This window comes from Dipteris shenzhenensis, chromosome 2 (genome assembly GCF_047967505.1).
Source record: "Dipteris shenzhenensis isolate YYH24624 ecotype China chromosome 2, Dip_SZ_1.0, whole genome shotgun sequence".
In the NCBI taxonomy this organism is placed as follows: Eukaryota; Viridiplantae; Streptophyta; class Polypodiopsida; order Gleicheniales; family Dipteridaceae; genus Dipteris; species Dipteris shenzhenensis.
In genome coordinates this window covers 59,323,740-59,342,632 of record NC_141597.1, presented here as the reverse complement: position 1 = coordinate 59,342,632, position 18,893 = coordinate 59,323,740, and the positions used below count along the sequence as shown (strand labels likewise).

The 18,893-nt window shown below is 45.3% G+C and overlaps 1 protein-coding gene across 1 annotated transcript; it reads left to right on the top strand.

The window, feature by feature from the left end:
* The first annotated feature begins 914 nt into the window (after positions 1-914).
* On the top strand, positions 915-18,039 carry LOC147905067 (uncharacterized). Its single transcript, XM_087396986.1, has 2 exons — positions 915-1,040; positions 17,478-18,039. The coding sequence occupies exon 2, from the start codon at positions 17,497-17,499 to the stop codon at positions 17,728-17,730; it is 234 nt and encodes a 77-aa protein (XP_087253112.1). The 5' UTR covers positions 915-1,040; positions 17,478-17,496; the 3' UTR covers positions 17,731-18,039.
* The last annotated feature ends 854 nt before the right edge of the window (positions 18,040-18,893 follow it).

Sequence of the window (18,893 nt, the reverse complement as noted above, 5' to 3'; positions counted from 1 at the left end):
AACACAAATCTGCAATATAGTGGATGAGAAACACTAGAGATAGATAGAAGATTTATTAGTAATAAGGAGTTTTAAAAAATACAAAGACACTTGAGTACCTACATGCAAGAGATGTGGCAAAAAGTCAAAAGTAGGATTGTGGAGAGCCACACCAAACCTTTTCAAGCTTATCTCAAGAAGGAGGAATCTCTATGAATCACCCTATTGCAGAATAGGGTTGAACAGTTACAAAAAGAGTTGTGTGATGTTAGAACTACCTATTCATTTATCTTAGAACCTTCTATGTCTAAACCAAACTGCATCTCTTTGACGAGCTTCTTAACCAGTGACAAAGCCCCAAAGACAAAATCACATTACCCTGGACTAGAAAGGTTTGAATTATGAAGATATTTGGTTGTAGCTAGTCTTGCTTGCTCGAATTGAGTTGCTAGACATATCATGTCACTGACACTCCTTCAAGAATAGTGCAAATTTTATGAGCACGGCGATTTAATTACCAGCCATGATAATCTACCATACTTGAGCCATGTTAATAGGGAGACCCTAATAATTGGGGTCGCACTTTAGAGTCTTTGTTAGTGAAGGTTAGTCAATTTTGGGAAGACAAGAGGGATAAAAGTGCCTGATTTGTTTGCAAAACTCGATTTAGGATGTTACTCATGAAATGGAGAAATTCTACATTGGGTACAAACTATTCACTATGATCACTATGATCATTATATTGTCATGCGTGGGCAAGAACTATTGTTGATCGGGATCCACGACATCTCCACCAAGTATATAAGATGCTGCTACTAAGGCTAGACGTCCAGTAATGCAATGCTAAAGGTAGCATTGTAGAAACGGGCTTGGTTGAATTTCAGATGAACACTTTCATCAATTTGCATGGGAAATCAAAGTCCAACTCTTCCCTTAGAGTTATTTTTTTAGGAAATCCGTTTGAAGTAGTGAGCCAAAGTCAACACTAACTATTAAAACATACAAAGTGCAAAATGCATCGTTCTTGCTGGGCACGCTTCTGGCATTTGCTGCATTGGAAGGTACGTTTCATGTTTACTGGCAATCGGCACTCGGAAAGTTTACATTTACTGTACGTAGTATATCTTCTTGCTATTGGTAGCATGAATAGATGTAAGAGGTACAATGGAAGTCGAGCCGTAACAAAGACCTAGGCCTTTTGGGCGCTTTCTCATGAAAAGAAGTTTCATGAAGGCATTTTCGCATTATATATACGTCTGTGTGCGCGGCGCCGTGTACGTGCATGTGTTTGGCGGGCTGGGTTCAAGTTTTGGGTTAAGCAAGAATCAGTTCCCTAGAAGGATGAGGCCAGAGAGGACGATTCTAGAAGCCACAGACACAACGCCCCAGCCTAGAATCTAGATTGTAACTTGTGCTCAAGACAATTTTGTAAAGATGGCATGAGTAGATTGTACAATGGACCCTAAACCGTAATAGGTCCATAGTCGCAACCTTTAAAGTGAATAAACGATACGACTTACTTTGCTACTCTATTTATTTGTTACAGGCCCTTGGCATAACTCCAGAACGACTTTGTATCTGCAACTTGTTTAACTGGCATGAATTACTCCGCCACTGTGTTTATGGTTACAGGCCTTTGGCATGACCCTAAGCCGTATAATAACAGGCCCGACCCTGGATCACACTCCAGGCGTAACCCTATTTCAAGGTCCGCAGTCGCAAAGTTTAAAGTGAATAAGCCTATGATGTACTCTGCTACTCTGTTAAGGGTTACAGGCCTTTGGCATACTCCAGAACTACCCAAGTTTCTAGCTTGCTCTCTTTGAACTGGATCAAAACAGTCATTTGACTTCTGTCCCCTTCTCAAGATACTGATAAAACTTATCTGATCTGCCATGAACCGATAGGTAGCTTCAGGCGATCCTCAAAATTGTCCTTTGGTATTTTGTTGATTAAAATATGGAACAATAAGGTAGAAACAATCATATGCACATGTAACAATGCGTTGCATCTCAGAAAGTAGGCCTTGGTCTCCGAAAATTTTCCTCTCCCATGATTGACAGGTAATACATGACACAGCATGATATGATAGGAACTACTCTTGACACGTGGAGTTTTTTTCCTATTGTTTCTAGGCTCATCCTAGTTTCTTGGAGGTGTGATAGACACCTCTAGCTCTCCCCATGGAGAGTGTACCTTTTCCGGTCTCAGAAGCGTGAATCTTCCTTCCTCTCTCTCTCTCCCCCCCCCACCCCCCCCCCCCCCCCTTAAACCCCCCTCCCCCTCCCCCTCCCCCTCCCCTTCCCCCCCCTTCTCCCTTACCCTCTCTCTCTCGTTACCCTCCCTTCTGTTATCATAATCCCCTTCTTCCCCTTTTAGACGTTCTCTTTCTTGCATTGGTGCACTGATTTGCATCAAGCTTGCACACGTGTTCAGAAAGAAAAACATGCAAACACTCCATCTTTCGTTGTACATGGACGTCCTTTGCCATGCCTCTCCACTCAGCTTCCCTTGCATGCGATCAGCACCTTTATCAATCAATGCAAAGCATTCCTTCATTTCAGCCGGTAGCGCCAGGTCAATCCTTTATATGCAGCCCATACATCAATCTACGATTCCGCTCCTTGTTGTACAGTCATTTCCTTGTACATTCCATCTCACTGCCCATGAAAATTGTACAGCAAGTAGTGCCATGTCAGAAAGAGGCCATATGCCTATGGTGAGCTCACTGTTTGAGTGCAATCGGTGAGGTATATGGAACTTATTAAGTTCCCACCCAAGCGCACCATCAACTTTACGTCAATGCTCGGGTACCATGTGCTAGTAGATAGTAAATGTTCATATTGCATTCACCATTTGATCTCCTTCTATCATGCCTTTCGTACCTTGATTATCCGTGTGGGACACCTCTAGTTCTCATAGTTTTTTGGAGATGTGATAGATACGTCTAGTTCTCCCCATGGAGAGAGTACTCTCATGTTGATTCCAATTTTTTGGTCTCATAAGCTCTTTTGTCCTTCCTTAAGCATTAATCTTCCTTCGTTGCTGAAAAAAGGGACTACAGCACCCAAAAAAGAGCTCATCTCTGGAACTTTGGAGGAAGGAAAGAGGTGCGACAGCAAGGTTATGATGTACTGGTGAGAGGCCTAACAGTAGGGGATACCCCCATGTCAGATGCCAAGGCTTTATTTGAAAAGATGGGCGTCAACTTCACTTGTGAATCAGCTTGGAGAGTGGGTAAAGCAGATGCACTGACAAGACACATGGTAATTAAGTTGCGGACAGCAAATGATAGATCCAATAGATGCGAGGGCCACACTGAAGGGCACCAAAATCTTTTTGGACGATGATCTCACACTCCTACAGTAGGAGCACAGGAGGGAGGGGATGGTGCGAGTTATGGCAGCAAGGCAAGAAGGGAAATGGGCAGCCTATAGAGACGGTAAGGTGATTATAGGAGAAAGGGCAGAAAGAGGAGAGAGGGAAGAAGGTGTGGGGAACAACACATGATGGTGCTAGACTCATGAGATGAGAGCATACAATAAGCTGAAGATAGCGGTGTGGAATTGCAATGGCACCCTCTGGTTTGACCCTAGGGGCTTCTCAGAGACATACACTGAAAGAGACTTGATCTTCTACATTGAGACACATGAGAGCCTTGAGAGAGGGCTGCCTACAGTGACAGGATATGCTTGAGTCAGCCCACAGGAGGGAATTGAGGAGAGATAGTGGAGTACGAGGCTTTGGGAGAGTGGCTGTCCTTTTCAAATCACACCTGAGACCACTCATATCTGTGGCTCGAAGAGAGGAGCATGCTTGACACATGTGGATATGAATTCAGCTTCCAGATGCTCGACCTATCTTTATTGCAGTTTGCTATTTTCCTCCAGATACGTCATCCTATGCACGAGAGGTCATTACAGATGGACACTGTCCATATGAGACGATCCATGGTGACATCACGGAGTTCTCCAGACTGGGAGACATCCTCCTACTGGGGGATTTCATTGCACTGACAGGAAATAGACAGGTGGGCCTGCTTGACTTCACAAATGACAGGGATCCACACATACTCTCGGAGCTATATGTAGCTGAGCTTGGGATATTGAGGCACTCTGCACATGCTTCACAGGTGCAGGATATGGATGACATCTGCTTGAGCTTGGAGCTATCCATGACCCGATCATCTGTAATGGTCTTCACAAATGGCCATCCTCTGGAAGGCTCACTTGCTTCCCACATGGTGGTGGGTCTAGTACGGTGGACTATCTACTAGGCCCACTAGACTTTGTCTCATGGATACACGACCTTGCGATACCTCCCTCCCCCACTCGGAGCTGACCACTCATACTTGGCCTTTCATATCTCTGTCACCATGCTAGCCACAAGGAGAGCGCCCCCCACGCCCGCACGCATTCAGATCCATTGACAGTGCCCTTGACACAGTGTACGTGAGTCACCTAGTTAGGGAGCTCCCGGTCCTACTTGGAGATGATATAGACCTCTCCAACGCCTCCGACACCCTTGTCTCCGTGCTATAGGGTGCCGCTACCAATCCTTTCCCACGACCCGATCCATGCGGGTCTGAGATGAAACCCTTTATTCGATGACGAGTGCAGAGAGGTGAGAGCCCACCTCACACGGGAGCGGACTTTGGGTCACTTGACATCACTAGGGGCACATAAGATCTTCCGACGATCGACATGTTGTAAGAGGCGGGCCTTCCTCACACATCAGATGGATGAGATTGTTAGATCTTTTCGAGGAGGTGACACGACTACTGGATGGGGGTTTCTATTGGAAGAGAAGTCACCTATTCCCATCATTGACCTAGATGTGTGGCACACATACGCATGTTCCCTCTAAGATGCCTTGATGCAGACACCACCGGATATGTCTTTTATGCCCAGACCCATCGCCTGTCACCTGCTCACTATGTAGAATGTATGCATTGCGCTTCGTCGATTACACAATCGGAGAGTGCAAGACCATGGGGGCCTACGGATTGAGCATTTTGCACATGGATAGGCGGTTCTAGCTCCGGTCCTAGCACAAATGTTCAATTGGGCTGTGTGTCACGGTTTCCCACCTGCACCACTATTGTGCCGATACGCAAAGCTGAGGACCCTATGGAGACTGGGAACTACCGTACCCTCATGATTGGCCATACTTTGGCCAAGATTTATGGATTAGTCTTAGAGAGGGAGCTCAACAGTCATATAGATGCTCACGGGCAGCGGGCACTAGGACAGGCAAGATTCGAGAGACATCATTCTACCTTAGACCACATCTTCACTCTGAGGGCTATCATTGAGGAGGCGAGATCTAGACACCAGAAAGTCTACACATACTTTGTAGACTTTTGGACTACCCCACGGGAGACTCATCCAGAAGATTAGCTGAGAGTGGGGCGGACACATTGTATGTACGTATATCCACATGGTTTGCCAGACACGGGATTTAGATGGATAGGCTCCCTCCCTTTCAGTATAGCATGGATGCATCCCTTGAGTCGATTCGGCGAGATGAGATTAACCGTATTATATGGTTAGATCTCCTCCAGCTCCACATGTCTCGGACTTGGGGGGGAGATCAAGAGCTACCCACCAAGACGCAGTTCTACTGCGACCACTTCTTGAGCATCTCGGAGGAGGGCATCATCAGACCCTAGTATCTCGAGGACAGAGGAGTCTCACATGCACTGAGGATTGCTATTGGGCAGATGTGGGTTTCATCCCATCAGGTGAAGATTGAAACAGGGAGAGCAGAACGTATACTCAGAGAGCAGCGGATCTGTGTGCTATGCACACTGGGAGTGATTGAGACAGAGGAGCACTTTCTCTGCACATGTCCAGGCTACTACGAGATTCGGGGGCGATACCATTGTCTCTATTAGGATAGGAGTGGCATCGGCCCACTATCATGATTAATCCACTTCCATGACCAGGTCTGCATCGGGCTCTATGTGCTTCAGATGCGTCGACACAAGGAGACCCTACTACGACAGATCAGAGAGCAGCAGGAGGCAATTAGACCACAGGACACAGAGGTTGACTAGACACAACGGCGAGCCATAGATTTTTATGTTTTTGAGTCAACTCCAGGACATAGTGGGGTGGAGGAGGAGGAGCTAGCCGATATGCAGGCAGCTTGGATTGCTGAGATAGGGTTGCAGAGGCTCCCCACGGCACGGAGAGCGACCATAACACCCTCTATCGAGGTCTGACCTATTACAACTTTCCTCAGAGTAAACCGCCCTAGATGAGGGATCACTCTGAGCATAGCTCAGAGATCAAGGAGACCACATCCCCCTTCGCCACCACAGCATGAGACAGGCCGACGGACATAGATCGGAGACATTTTCACCACTCATAGACGAGCTACTACGGTGCCGGGTTTTGGATTCTAAGCTCCAGCTCTAGCTCTCAGTCTACTTCAAATAGCACATGATATGATATGATATGTTTTGTTTTGTACTCGATCTATCGGGCTTTTTATTTCAGCATAGTACTCAGCAAGGGTCCTACGCCCTTTGCTCCAGCCCTTTGTGGCTTGTATGAGTTCTTTTCCCTTTTGGTGTATTTTGTACTTTGTCCCATGGGCCCACGTGGCCTCCCGCGGACGTTAATATATTTCTCTCTCTCTCTCTCTCTCTCTCCCCTCCCCGCCCCCCCCCTTCCCCTCTCTCAGTCTCATTACCTTCCCTTGTATATTATAATCCCCTCCTTCCCTTCCAGATGTTCTCCTTTCTTGCATTGGTGCGCTGATTATGCATCAAGCATGCTCACGTGCTCAAAAAGAAAAACACGCAAATACTGCATCTTCAGCAGTAGCAGTCGTACATGAACATCCTTATACAGTGCGTCTCCACTCAGCTTCCGTTGCATGCAATCAGCACTGTTATCAATCAAGGCAAAGCAGCCCTTCATTTTAGCCAGTAGCGCCAGCTCAGTCCTTTAAACGCACCCCATACATTGCTGCCTTGTCAATCGATGATTCTACTCCTTATTGTACAGTCATCTTGTTGTACTTTCCATCTAGCTGGCCCTGAAAAGTGTACAGCAAGTAGTGCCATGAAAGAAAGAGACCATATGCCTATGGTGAGCTCATCGTTTGAGCTCGATTGGTGAGATATATGGAGCTTATTAAGTTGTCACCCAAGTGCACCATTGCTTTTCTCAAGTCTTATGTTGATGCTTGAGTACTATGTGCTAGTAGGTAGCAAATGTTTATATTGCATTCACCATTTGATCTATATCTATCATGCTTTTCGTGGCTTGATTATAGTTGTGGGGCATTTGGGTCTATCCGTTGGGAGACAATCCTGTCTATTTGTTGGGGACTCGTTAGGCAGGTTCCTAGTCACATGCTAGCACCCTTTTGGCATTAATAGGTGGTACCGAACCAAACATGCACCTCAAGTTTTAGATGAGTCTTTGCTAGATAGTGATGCACCGTCGGAGACTGCTTAGGATGAAAGCACCTTCTAGTGGCATGGGAAAGCCTCCTAGCACATGCACCGGCCCAGGTTTTGGAGGCACTACATTTTGATGCTAGAGGAAACTCTTTTGCAGCTAGGATTGTGGCTTGGCCAATAGATTAGCTAGTAAGTGAGCTTAGTTTGTGTAGAGATTGGGGACCAATCACAGCCCAAAATGGTATCCATGGATCGCGAGTCCATGATCCTCCTGAAAAGAATAAGGCTCATGAAGCTTAACAATAACACCTTGATCTCTAGCTATCTCCACCCTCATGCTATGTTCCAAGGCTGCAGTGAACGCTCTTGTTCTTGGTAGAGTAGAAAGTTAATGATGCTATGTGTGCTAACACTTTCCACAAGCAATTAGACATCCCATCCATCCAATCCACCCACTAGTGAGTTTTCTTTGTTGGGATAAGTATGATCAACGGCTTGCTCTATGGTGCATGTATGCATCTAGGGGAGTCACATGTGTGTTTGTGTGTGTTGTAAAGGCACATCAAGTGCTATAATGTGTCTAGTGTGTGACCTAAGTGATGATGTAAGCCAAAGGCCCCCACATGGGAGGTTCCTTTGATTTAGGCCAGTCCCACTGATGTAGGGATTGATTCCCACTGATGTAGGGGCTGATTGCCACTTATGTGGGGAAGGTATTACCTTCTCCCCCTTTCTATAAGAGAGAGACCTCTCTCTCACAATCATAACAAAGAACTACCATCTTTCTTTCATTGTGCTCTCACACCTCTTGCACGATGCATCTATTCTATCCTACGGGATTCTACACTTGGTATCGGAGCTTTAGGTTCTAGATCTAGCCTAGCCTAGCATTAGATGCTTTCTCTAGCATAAACTACTAGTTTCTCAAAGCTTCTTCATCTTCTCCATTTTCCTCCTTCTTCCCCAAATCTTTGAGAGCTCTGTTCTTTGCCTACAAACGACCATTGCTCAAACCCTTTGAGCTGCAGACTCCTCACGTATGGGCGAACTTCGAGCTGCAAGCATTTAAGGAAATTTCGACTGTACGCGCAACGCCAACACTCAGACTTCTCGACGAACTTTCGCGCAATGCCGCCTTTGTGCTTATCCTTTTGCAAATTCCTTTGAGCCCGAGCTGCACGACATTGAAGGCAAGCTGCTGTTGAAATTTGAGCTCATTTGGTCAAGAGATGGAGGCGCAACAGACAAAAAACCAGTCGGTTTTCTTAAGCATCTACAGGGCGACCTAGCGCAACATTTCGCCCTTTCTTGCTGGTAGCCCTTCTCTGGTATAAGGCCTTTCTTCCCGCATAAAAATCCCCTTGAAAAGAGCTATGAGCTATGAGAATTGCAACCTTGGAATGCATTAGGAGGGTGAGGGAGAGAGATGGTAGGTTAAGGGGAGCACATGCATTTGCATGCATGCCACTTGGCCCTTCATTAAAGTCCTAACCACCATACCAAGGACAATGTTGGTTGTCCTTGGGCCCAACTTTATAACCCCTCTTAAATGCCTATGCCTTGCCCCTAGGACCTAGTGGGTGCACTTAGAAATTGCCCACATGCACTTCCTCTAGCGAGTCCCTCATGGTCAAACTATTACTAGACTTAACCACGGTTAACCTTGGGTTGAGTTACATTAAACTTTACATCACTTTTCACGTCCCCGTGACACTTCGTCCTCACATGCTATTGTGATCCATGAATTCCAAGTTCATCATTGAGTTTTCACGCTGTGGCTTTGTTGTCCTTCAGCTTTCACCTTGTACGAATATTACGTGCATCTTGTTGGTTAATTCAGCACATTCCTTGTCTTACATTGCTTTTCCATTTGGAGGACATGTGGTACATTATTTGGACTTTGTGTATGTGACTTGGTCGTTAGAGGATCTTTTTGTCTTTATCCTACAATTATTTTTGCCTTTGTGCCACATGTTTTATTGTGTCCACGTGTTCTGCCACCTATTTTCTGTCACGTGTTGGCCATGTTAGAAAATACCCAACAGAGGGTACACGCAGCAGAAATAATGCCCAGGAGCTCACACAGTGTGCGGTGTGGGTGTGGAATCACAAACTTCTTTACTTATGTGCATTCAATAGGTGTGTAGACTCATCAATAGACAATGAACCAAACTAGATAGAGAAACCACCATATAATATATTTCCGTCCACAACTATGGACACAATACAAGAGAGACAGATCCAGAGTCCCACCAATGGTGTGGTCCTCTGATCTTACCACAAAGTCCTCCTATCTGCTGCTGGCTATCTCTAGACTAGAGTCCGCGTGCTCCACCTCGAGCGTAAGTAAACTTTCCGTCTAGGATGATCCTCTCCACCTTGCTGTCTGGGAACCAGCCTAGGTGGGCAGCTTCTTGGCTAAGTCTGCAGCCCTGCTAGCACCTCTCTATCGTCCTGAATGTAGGTCCAGAGGGTGGCTACCTGCTGCTCCTTTCTGTTGGAGATAAGTGCACACTAAGTGTACTATTTCCTAGTCTAAGTCTAAGTCTAGTCATGTCTTGAGTGTGTGCCATGTGGCACTTCTACAATTATCCCATAAGCACTCTTGCTTTATGTCTTGTACTTTGGCCCATATATTCAATGGGTCACATCATTCTAATCTATCAGTCTAGCTTGTGTCTTGTCTACACTCTTCTCAAGGTATTTCTTGTCTTTTAGTCTTGGCATTTCATTTCCATTTTCAGTTTCTAGTTCTAGTTCTTTTTCCATATTCCAACACTTTCTGCTCTGGATCTGCTGCTGCAAGTGATGCTGAAATGAGGCTAAATGGCCTCTTTATATAGGCCCCAAGGCCTGTACCAAAAAACCGACTGGTCAGCCCTAATCTGGCCGACTCAGTCTGTATGAAAACCGACCCCACAGCTCCCCATTTATGGGACTGCGGGCTGCCCTTTTGGGGCACTCATTACAAGGGCCCTTGGCCCATCTTTCAAGGGCAGATGCCCTATAAATACAGGGTCCAGCCCCCCCCAAAACATACTGCAAACAGTGCGCCTCCTGTCCTAGATCTATCGCAATCTGTCCCAGACTGTCTTGCTTCTGCTCCGGGCTTGTTCCAGCTCTAAGGCTCCTGCCTGAGCTCCGTACACCAGCCGTACAGCAGGCATCTGTATTCTGCCATCCTTCCGTACTTTCCTGGCCCTCTGTCCTGCCCATAACAGTTCTAGATGTGCTGCCCTCATGCCAGCCATGATGCTGTCTATGTGGCAGCCCCTTTCTCTCTTTTCCTGTTGGGTACTGCCCTAGGTCTCCCTCCCCCATGCTCTCCTCATATGGGGGCTTACAGATGGGGAGGTGACCTTTCCAACAGGCCATCGACAGTTCTCTACCATGTGTCAGGGGTGCTGTCTTTTCAGCCATGCTCCTTGCGTCAAACTTCCTTTGGTCACATGTATGCCTTGATGGCTCTGTCTGCCTCTATTATATCCGCTGCGTCAGCTCCATTTTGCTGGCCTCATCAGCTCCCTGTTACTGGCCTCGTTTGTAACGGCTTCTACATTGCTATAGCTTCTACTTAGGGCCTTGCCAGCCCTGGATGCTTTTGCTAGCCACCTTGGCCCTGTACAACGTGTCGTGTAGTCTCTGTTCTTCGAGCCAGTTTACTCATGGTAGACTGTTCTAAGGTTCTGCGTCACAGTGATTGGAGTCTCTATTGGCACTGATAGCTCCGCTCCTCTAGCTCACATCGTGCATCTGGTCCCTTGCTGCAGTTTACAGAGCAGCTCCAATTATTTAGAGTACCCATGTTATAGCTTGAAAAACATAATCAGCCATACATCAGGTTAAGATTGAGACTCTTTTGGCTTAGATTTAAACTCCTTAATGATTGCTATGCCCTCCACGATATATTGCCCATTTTCCATCCTTCCTAGCAGCCTTTACCTTAGCTAATTCCGTTGCCTTATTTTTCAGTTGAGCTCGTGTAAGTTCCTCAACTATCCATATCTTAGTCCCTTTCAATTTATAAAATTGTTGGAGAAGCTTGATACGTAGATGGTGTGAGTTGAGCGTAATGATAGCATGACCTTGAGACTATGAGATTTGAGTTTGTTTGGCTTCATCATCATCATCGACATCATCACCCTTGTCAACTGTCCAATCAATGTTAGGCATGGCTGCTTTGACATGTGCTATAGTGTCACTGAAAGAGTCCTCTTCTTTATACCATCCTTCAAGAAGTCCCCCTATTCTTATCTTCAAGGCATTATCACGTTTAGCTACGTGTGCTTTAATCTCTTCCTTGAATGTCACCTTTATTTACTTTGGTATCAAACTCCACAATCACTTCCTTCTTAGCGGTTTGTACTTCAGTGTGAACTAGATCTTTGACTGTAGAGACTTGTAAGAAATCCTAGATTTACTATATTTAGAAATGTGCTAAGGAACATAAAGAAGACTGAAAATAGCAGAGATCAAGGAATATTTGTATTGCTTGAGTGTCTGTAGTGTCTGTAGTCCATACAATTGGGCCTCTCTTATATAGAGAGTGAAGAGTCACACATGAAAAGGTGTGTACTCCAAAGTGTATGTGCATGAAGAGGTGTGTACCCCTTGTGAAGGGTGTGACCCTTGATGAGAGGGTACATTACAAGAGGAGTGTCTCTTCCATAGAATGTCTCTTGTGAAGGCTTGTGCCTCATAGGAAATGTCCCGTCGAAAGGGCATACCCTTCCACAAGTGTCCATTCATCAAACCATCCATCAGTCTAAGATATAGAGAAAGGAATACGTCATAGATCGTGACATCCCCTCCCACTCAAAATAAGACCCTGGTGGAGATAATGAACTGATGTAGAAAATATCACGGTAAATTCTGAAAATACTGCTGTAAAATGTCAGGGTACTGCTGTAAGTCTTCATCAGATTGCCAAGTGGCGTCGGAGTCGTCCAGATCTCGCCAAAGAACAAGGAATTCCGTGATAAGTCGATGTCGAGTCTCTCGCTGTGGATGGTCCAGAATACGCTCAGGAATAAGGAGAACATAATCGTTTTCGATTTCTGGGACATAATCACCTGAGGAACTGCTTCATCGCCTGGAATGTACGTCTTTAGCCAAGAAATATGAAATGTCAGATGGATTTTACCCCATGATGGTGGTAATTCCAATTTATAACTTAAAGGTGAATTTTTCTTGACGATCTGGAAAGGTCCATAGTATCTTGGTCGCAACTTAGGAAACACAGACATAACAGTCTTATAGCGATGTGGGGCTACAAATAATAGCACCATGTCACCAGTGTCAAATTCAAGGTGACGTCTATGTTTGTTGGCAGACCTTTGATACCGCTCTTGCGCTTTTCGCATATGATCCCTAACTTGGAGTAGAATGTCTTGCATTTCTTGAACCAGTTGATTAGCTAGAGCCACTCGATGTTGAAGTACAAAATTCGTTGGTACAATCGGAGTGTGTCCATAAGCTGCTTGGAATGGAGTCATGTTGATGGCACTATGGAAAGAGTTATTATAAGCAAACTCAAGGAGTGGTAGATACTCTTTCCAAGCTGCTAGGCGTGACTGAATATAATGTCGAAGCATTTCTTCCAGAACTTGGTTGACTCTTTCAGTCTGGCCATCTGATTCTGGGTGGTAGGCTGAACTGAACAATAGAGTTGTACCCAAAGATTCGAAGAGTGAAATCCAAAAGTGACTGGTAAACTTAGGATCTCTGTCGGATACGATATCCTTGGGCAATCCATAGTGTCGGAAGATGTGTTGTATGAAGAGTTTGGCGATGTCCGGAGCCTGTGCACTGCTTTTGCAAGCAACAAAGTGTGCCATTTTGGACAGTCGATCAACAATTACCATAATCTGAGTGTTACCTCGGGAGGATCGTGGTAGTGTTGTAATGAAATCCATGGAAATACTTTCCCACCTTTCAGTTGGAACTGGAAGAGGCTAAAGAAGTCCCGTTGGAAGTCGTCGGCTTGCTTTCATTTGTTGACAAGATAAGCAAGATGTAACCATTTTGATGACGTCGCTTTTCATTGAGGCCAGTAGTATGTTGCATTGAGTAACCTATAAGTCTTGTTGATGCCTGGATGGGTAGCATAAGGGACTACATGATGCTCTTTTAACAAAAGACGTTGAACATCCTTGTCATGTGGTACACAGACGCGATCTTGATAATACAGAAGGTCGTCCGTATAAGAATAGGATGAGAAAATCTTCTGTTCGGAAGTCGAAGGTTGATCTTTTAAAAGAACTTGTACTGTTGTGCCGAAGCCTTTATCATTGAAATACTTCCCTTTGAATGAATTCGAAACATCCACAGATAATGTAGAGATTACCATAGCTGATGCTAGAGTTAACCTGCTGAGAGCATCTGCAACTACATTGCGTAGTCCTAGAATGTACTCAATGGTCATGTGAAAGTTGGCCAGAAACTCAACCCAGCGTGCTTGTCGAGCGTTCATGACTGGCTGAGTAAAGATATATTTTAGAGAGTGATGGTTTGTCTTGACCACCGAGTCGGCTCCCATGAGATAATGTTTCCAAGAGCGATAAGCAGAAAAAAGGTTGGTTGAGGTATTCAGGAGGATCCTTTGTTGGTGTCTCGTCTATTGCCGTAACCAACAGAAGTGAAGTCTTTACTTGACGTTTACGAACCCACTTCTTTACTTGTAAGGCAGAGGCAACTGGGGTTGAAGGAGAGTCCCTAAAACCAGTTAGCTCAATAAGTTTTCCCTGGTGGACAAAGTGGATAGTATTGCTACGAAAATTGATCGATGGATCATAGTCGTAGAGCCACTGTTGTCCGAGTATGACATCGTACCGAGAAAGAGGCATGATGTCGAAGTTCAACTTGTCTGTATAATGTTGGATGCGAAAAGACAAGTTTTTGAAACTGGTGTTGCACAAGAAGGTAGTTCCATTTGCGAGTTCAATCTGATAGTCCATGGGACTAGGACTGGTGGTCAACCGAAGTTTGTCGACCATAGAACTAGCTAGGAAGTTATGAGAGCAGCCACTGTCGATGAGGATAGTGACCGTTGTTCCACAAATCGATCCTTGAACACAAAGTACTTGAGTGGCCAGGGAAGGTTCGGGGTTGCTGGCAAGGCTCATGTGGATGGTATTTGCCATTCGAACAGCTTTGCCTATCTTGTCTTGTGCTAGGGTAGCATCTTCTGTTTGGGAAGTGCTAGGTTCCATATTGGAATTTTGCTTTGGTCGCTTGGGACAATTGAACCATCTATGGTCGCCTGTACAGATGGTAAAAAGTCCTTTTGTGCTGGAGTTGTTCTTCTTGTTAGTGGCCGCACCTTTATGTTGGGGATGACGGTGATGACGCGAGTTGAAGGAGGTCTTGATGTCAGGCTTCAAATTTCAAAATTAGGGTTTGCTGTAGAGGGAGGCGATTCAGCGACCAAACAGTCCGGTTGTGGGCAGAAAGATGTTGCCAGCAAAACCACGAACCCACACAGGATCTCGATCTATTGTGTGAGGCGAGGTTTTCTTGTACAAGAGGGGCTGGCTGAGGGAATTTGCTGAACAACAAGGCCTCTGTTCGCAGGCTGAGATGGCGAGGTGAAGAGATCTAGCAGGCTGTGCAGAGATGGGCGTCAGGCTGTCACTCTTCAGGGCGATGGACACTTTTCAGGGCTAGAAAGGTGGCGTGATGAGCAGCTGGGGTCTGGTTGGTTTTTTTCAAGATGAAAAGGGCATCGAGGCTGCTGATCACAAGCAGGAGAGGCTTAGCTGAAATTCGCTGGCAGAGGCTTGAAACAAATCGTTGCATCTGGCGCTGTTCTTGCTTCCTGGCTGATTTGCGGGCAGCAAAGGCTGTTGATCGCCGGTAATCATGGCGATGAACCAACAAGAGCTGGCTGATGCAGGCAATCAAGAACTATGCAAGATGGAGGCCTGACGAAGGGCTCGTGCTGGCTGGAAGAAGATGGCGCAATCACGTACGGCAGAAAATGGTGAAACAGAATTCTGGATTTTGCGTTTTGATTCATGCACCTATTGCTGGGTGGTGGTTACCCAAAAATTAAAACGTGGGTTTGGAGAACCCTTGGGTAGTCTAGGGTTAGGTCTTGGGTATAGGGCTGGTTTTCCTTTTTAGCCCTCTTAGGTACCCTTGTGTAGGGTGCTTGGTGCCAAAAGGTGTGCCTATTCTAAGGGGTGTGACCCTTGGAATAGGTGTACCTTTTCATGAAGGGGTGTGACCCTGTTTTAAAAAGGGGTGTCCCCACACGAAAAGGTGTGTCCTTTTTTCCACGATGGGGTGTGTCCCTTGGGTGAGGAGTTAAAACTCTTCATCAAAAGGTGTGTCCGATGGTGGAAAAGGTGCGTCCCTTGGTTTTGGGCAGCCCAAGCACATGAAAAGACACGATTTTTGTCGTGTCCATTCACATCAACTCGTGATGTGGGGGAGATGGAGAGGCCATTGATGACTTTAGGTGGGGTTGGCGCTAAAAATTTTTACGCTCATTCTCTCCATCTCTTCCATGCACAACGTGCGTGGATATCCTTCTAGCGGAAAGACATGTATCAGATAGGCGCTAGAAGGTGGGGGGCATTTCCTACAGGCAGGAGCGAGATTTGCTCTGATACCACTGTAAGAAATCCTTGATTTACTATATTTAGAAATGTGCTAAGAAACAGAAAGAAGACTGAAAATAGCAGAGAACAAGGAATATTTGTATTGCTTGAGTGTCTGTAGTCCATACAATTGGGCCTCTCTTATATAGAGAGTGAAGAGTTACACATGAAAAGGTGTGTACTCCAAAGTGTATGTGCATGAAGAGGTGTGTATCCCTTGTGAAGGGTGTGACCCTTGATGAGAGGGTACATTACAATAGGAGTGTCTCTTCCATAGAATGTCTCTTGTGAAGGGTTATGCCTCATAGGAAATGTCCCGTCGAAAGGGCATACCCTTCCACAAGTGTCCATTCATCAAACCATCCATAAGTCTAAGATATAGAGAAAGGAATACGTCACAGATCGTGACAAGACTAGCTGGGGGGTTGGGGGGGAAGCCTTGCAAGACTTTACAGCCTCATCAATTACTGCCTGTTTGCCAGGTCCTTCAAGAACCTGAATTCTAGCTATTGCATCTGCGAGTTGCATCTTTAACTTTGTTACCTGCTGCTGGAGATAAAAAATCTGTTCATGGTGCCCAATTATGGGTCGATCCAGACCTTCTCGTACGTACGTGTACGTGTGCGCATATGGAGAGGGTGTCTTGGCTGTGGCATATCAGGCCTGCGCATACAGAGAGGGTGTCATTGCTGCAACTGTGGCATATTGGGCCTTTCTGGCTGAGGCTGCTGGGGTTGAGGGAGGGGATTTTGAGCAGACATGGCCATTCCTTGCTGGCCATGTCTGCTGCTACCCCGAGCTAAACTAACCCCCTAACTGGGCTAGGGGTGCAGGGGTTAGAGGGCTCCCGGAACTACTGGCTGCTGCAACCTGCTAGGTGTACGGAGGACTAACAGATGGAGAAGAAGGTATGTACGGGCTATACGGAGGTCTGACACGGGATGTATGGAAGTCTGATGGGGGATGTATGGAGGTCTGACTGGGATGGATAGAAGTCTGACGGGGGCTGTACGGGCTGTGTGAGAGAGAGAGAGAGAGAGAGAGAGAGAGAGAGAGAGAGAGAGGTCTATGGGACAGCAAAAAAACCAGCTAGTACATCTGCTTACGAAGGCACATGGAAGCTTGCAAAAAAAGCAACTCCAAGTTATTTAGAGTATCTACATTATTGTTTGAAAATCAAAACATAATCAGCCATTACATCCGTTTAAGATCGAGAGTCTTTTGATTTGGATTGAGGGCACATGGCAGGTCGCAAGGAGTGCAAACAAAGCAACTTCAAGTTTTTTAGAGTACCTACATTATAGTCTGAAAATCAAAAACATAATCAGCCATACATGAGTTTAAGACTGAGAGTCTTTTGATTTGGATTAAAAATTCTTGGTATGAGAGAGAGAGAGAGAGAGATTCCATTTTTTAAAGAAATGAGGTGTAGAAACCAAGCGAGCTTTGTTTTCAACTCATTGTTTTTCCATTGACAGAGAATCTAAGGAAAGACAGATGGGCATTTGGACCTTGCTGAAGGGTTCACTCATGCTAGTAAATGCATTGGCAATACTAAATGAAAATCGATTCCTTGCTCCTCGTGGTTGGAGCTTCTCTGATGTGTCAACGGGTAGGGGAAAATCATTGAAGGGGCAAATCATTGGTCTTGTATATGCAACACAATATTTGAGAGTGCCCTTGATTGTTTTGAATGCCCTAGCTATTATTATGATGCTCATCTCTGGCTAGACTTGGATTCATTTAAGGCTTTTGTATATTAATTTGTAGCATAAAGAATATAACTAAAATGGAGAAAGACGGAACAAATTCAGATCTCTAAAGTCATTATCGTAGCTTGAAAAAAAATGATATGATAAGTGCCAAATGTACAAATGTGTAGATTCCCTTTTGTGGGGGAGATTTCGTACTGTACAACTTTCCCATGTAAATGTCCTTTTCATTTTGTGCGGGAGTTTTCTTAACATACACCAACTTTCACATCTAATCTGTGCTATAAGATGCCATGGCATTTCTATATTCAACTTGGAGAAACCCTTTGAATTCTCATTGAAGCCATTTTTGAATCTCAAAAGATCCTGGGATGTAAAGTCTCTTTTTAGCCTTTCAAAATGATGTGGGGATCGTTATATTTATTTTATTTAAAGAGTCTGAGGTTTAAAATCTAACATTTTTTCTGTGGATCCGTTACACCTAATGTACAGATTATTAGTGCTTTGCTGAAACGGGTGCTATTCCCCTAGATCCTAAAACCGCAATATGGAATATACAGAGAAATGCAGAAAAAAGGGATTGCAATCTCATAAGGGATTAATCTCACAATTATCCAAACACAAGTCTACAAGAGCTGAAATAATAGACCTGGAAAAGTTCTCAGTGAACTGACTAAAATAAGTGAACCCCATGCAACTATTCAATCCATCCAGCCAAAGAGCGAAGTTGGTGTTAGAATTATAGATATAATTCAGCAGTGACCAATGTAATTTAATAAGCTAGTTAGGGGCACTTTTCCCTCTTTAAGAGGTTTTTCCCCCTAACCGCAGTTAGTTCACTAACTATGGTTAGTGACTACTAAGGTTTTGTCACTAGGACAAAACCTTATCTCTCACACTTTCAGTTGTACTCTTTACACTCTTCTATTGCAACTGAGCTCTCAAGCTTTCAGCTCTCAAGCTCTCACTCTCTTGCTCTCTCTCTCTCTCCGCATTCTCTCACATTTGGTATCAGAGCAATTGATCCTGCTCCCTGCTCCTTCCCCGTTCAGCTCCAGCCTACAGCCCACGCTTCTGCTGCTACATCTCGTCCGTACCTGCTCGAAGCAGTCAAACGACTGCCCGTACAGTCCGTACGATTGTACGGAATCCGTACTCTGCACGTCCGTACCTGCCGTACTG

Coding starts and splice junctions, on each gene's coding strand:
- LOC147905067 (XM_087396986.1), top strand. CDS start 17,497: ATGGGCATTTGGACCTTGCTGAAGGGTTCACTCATGCTAGTAAATGCA.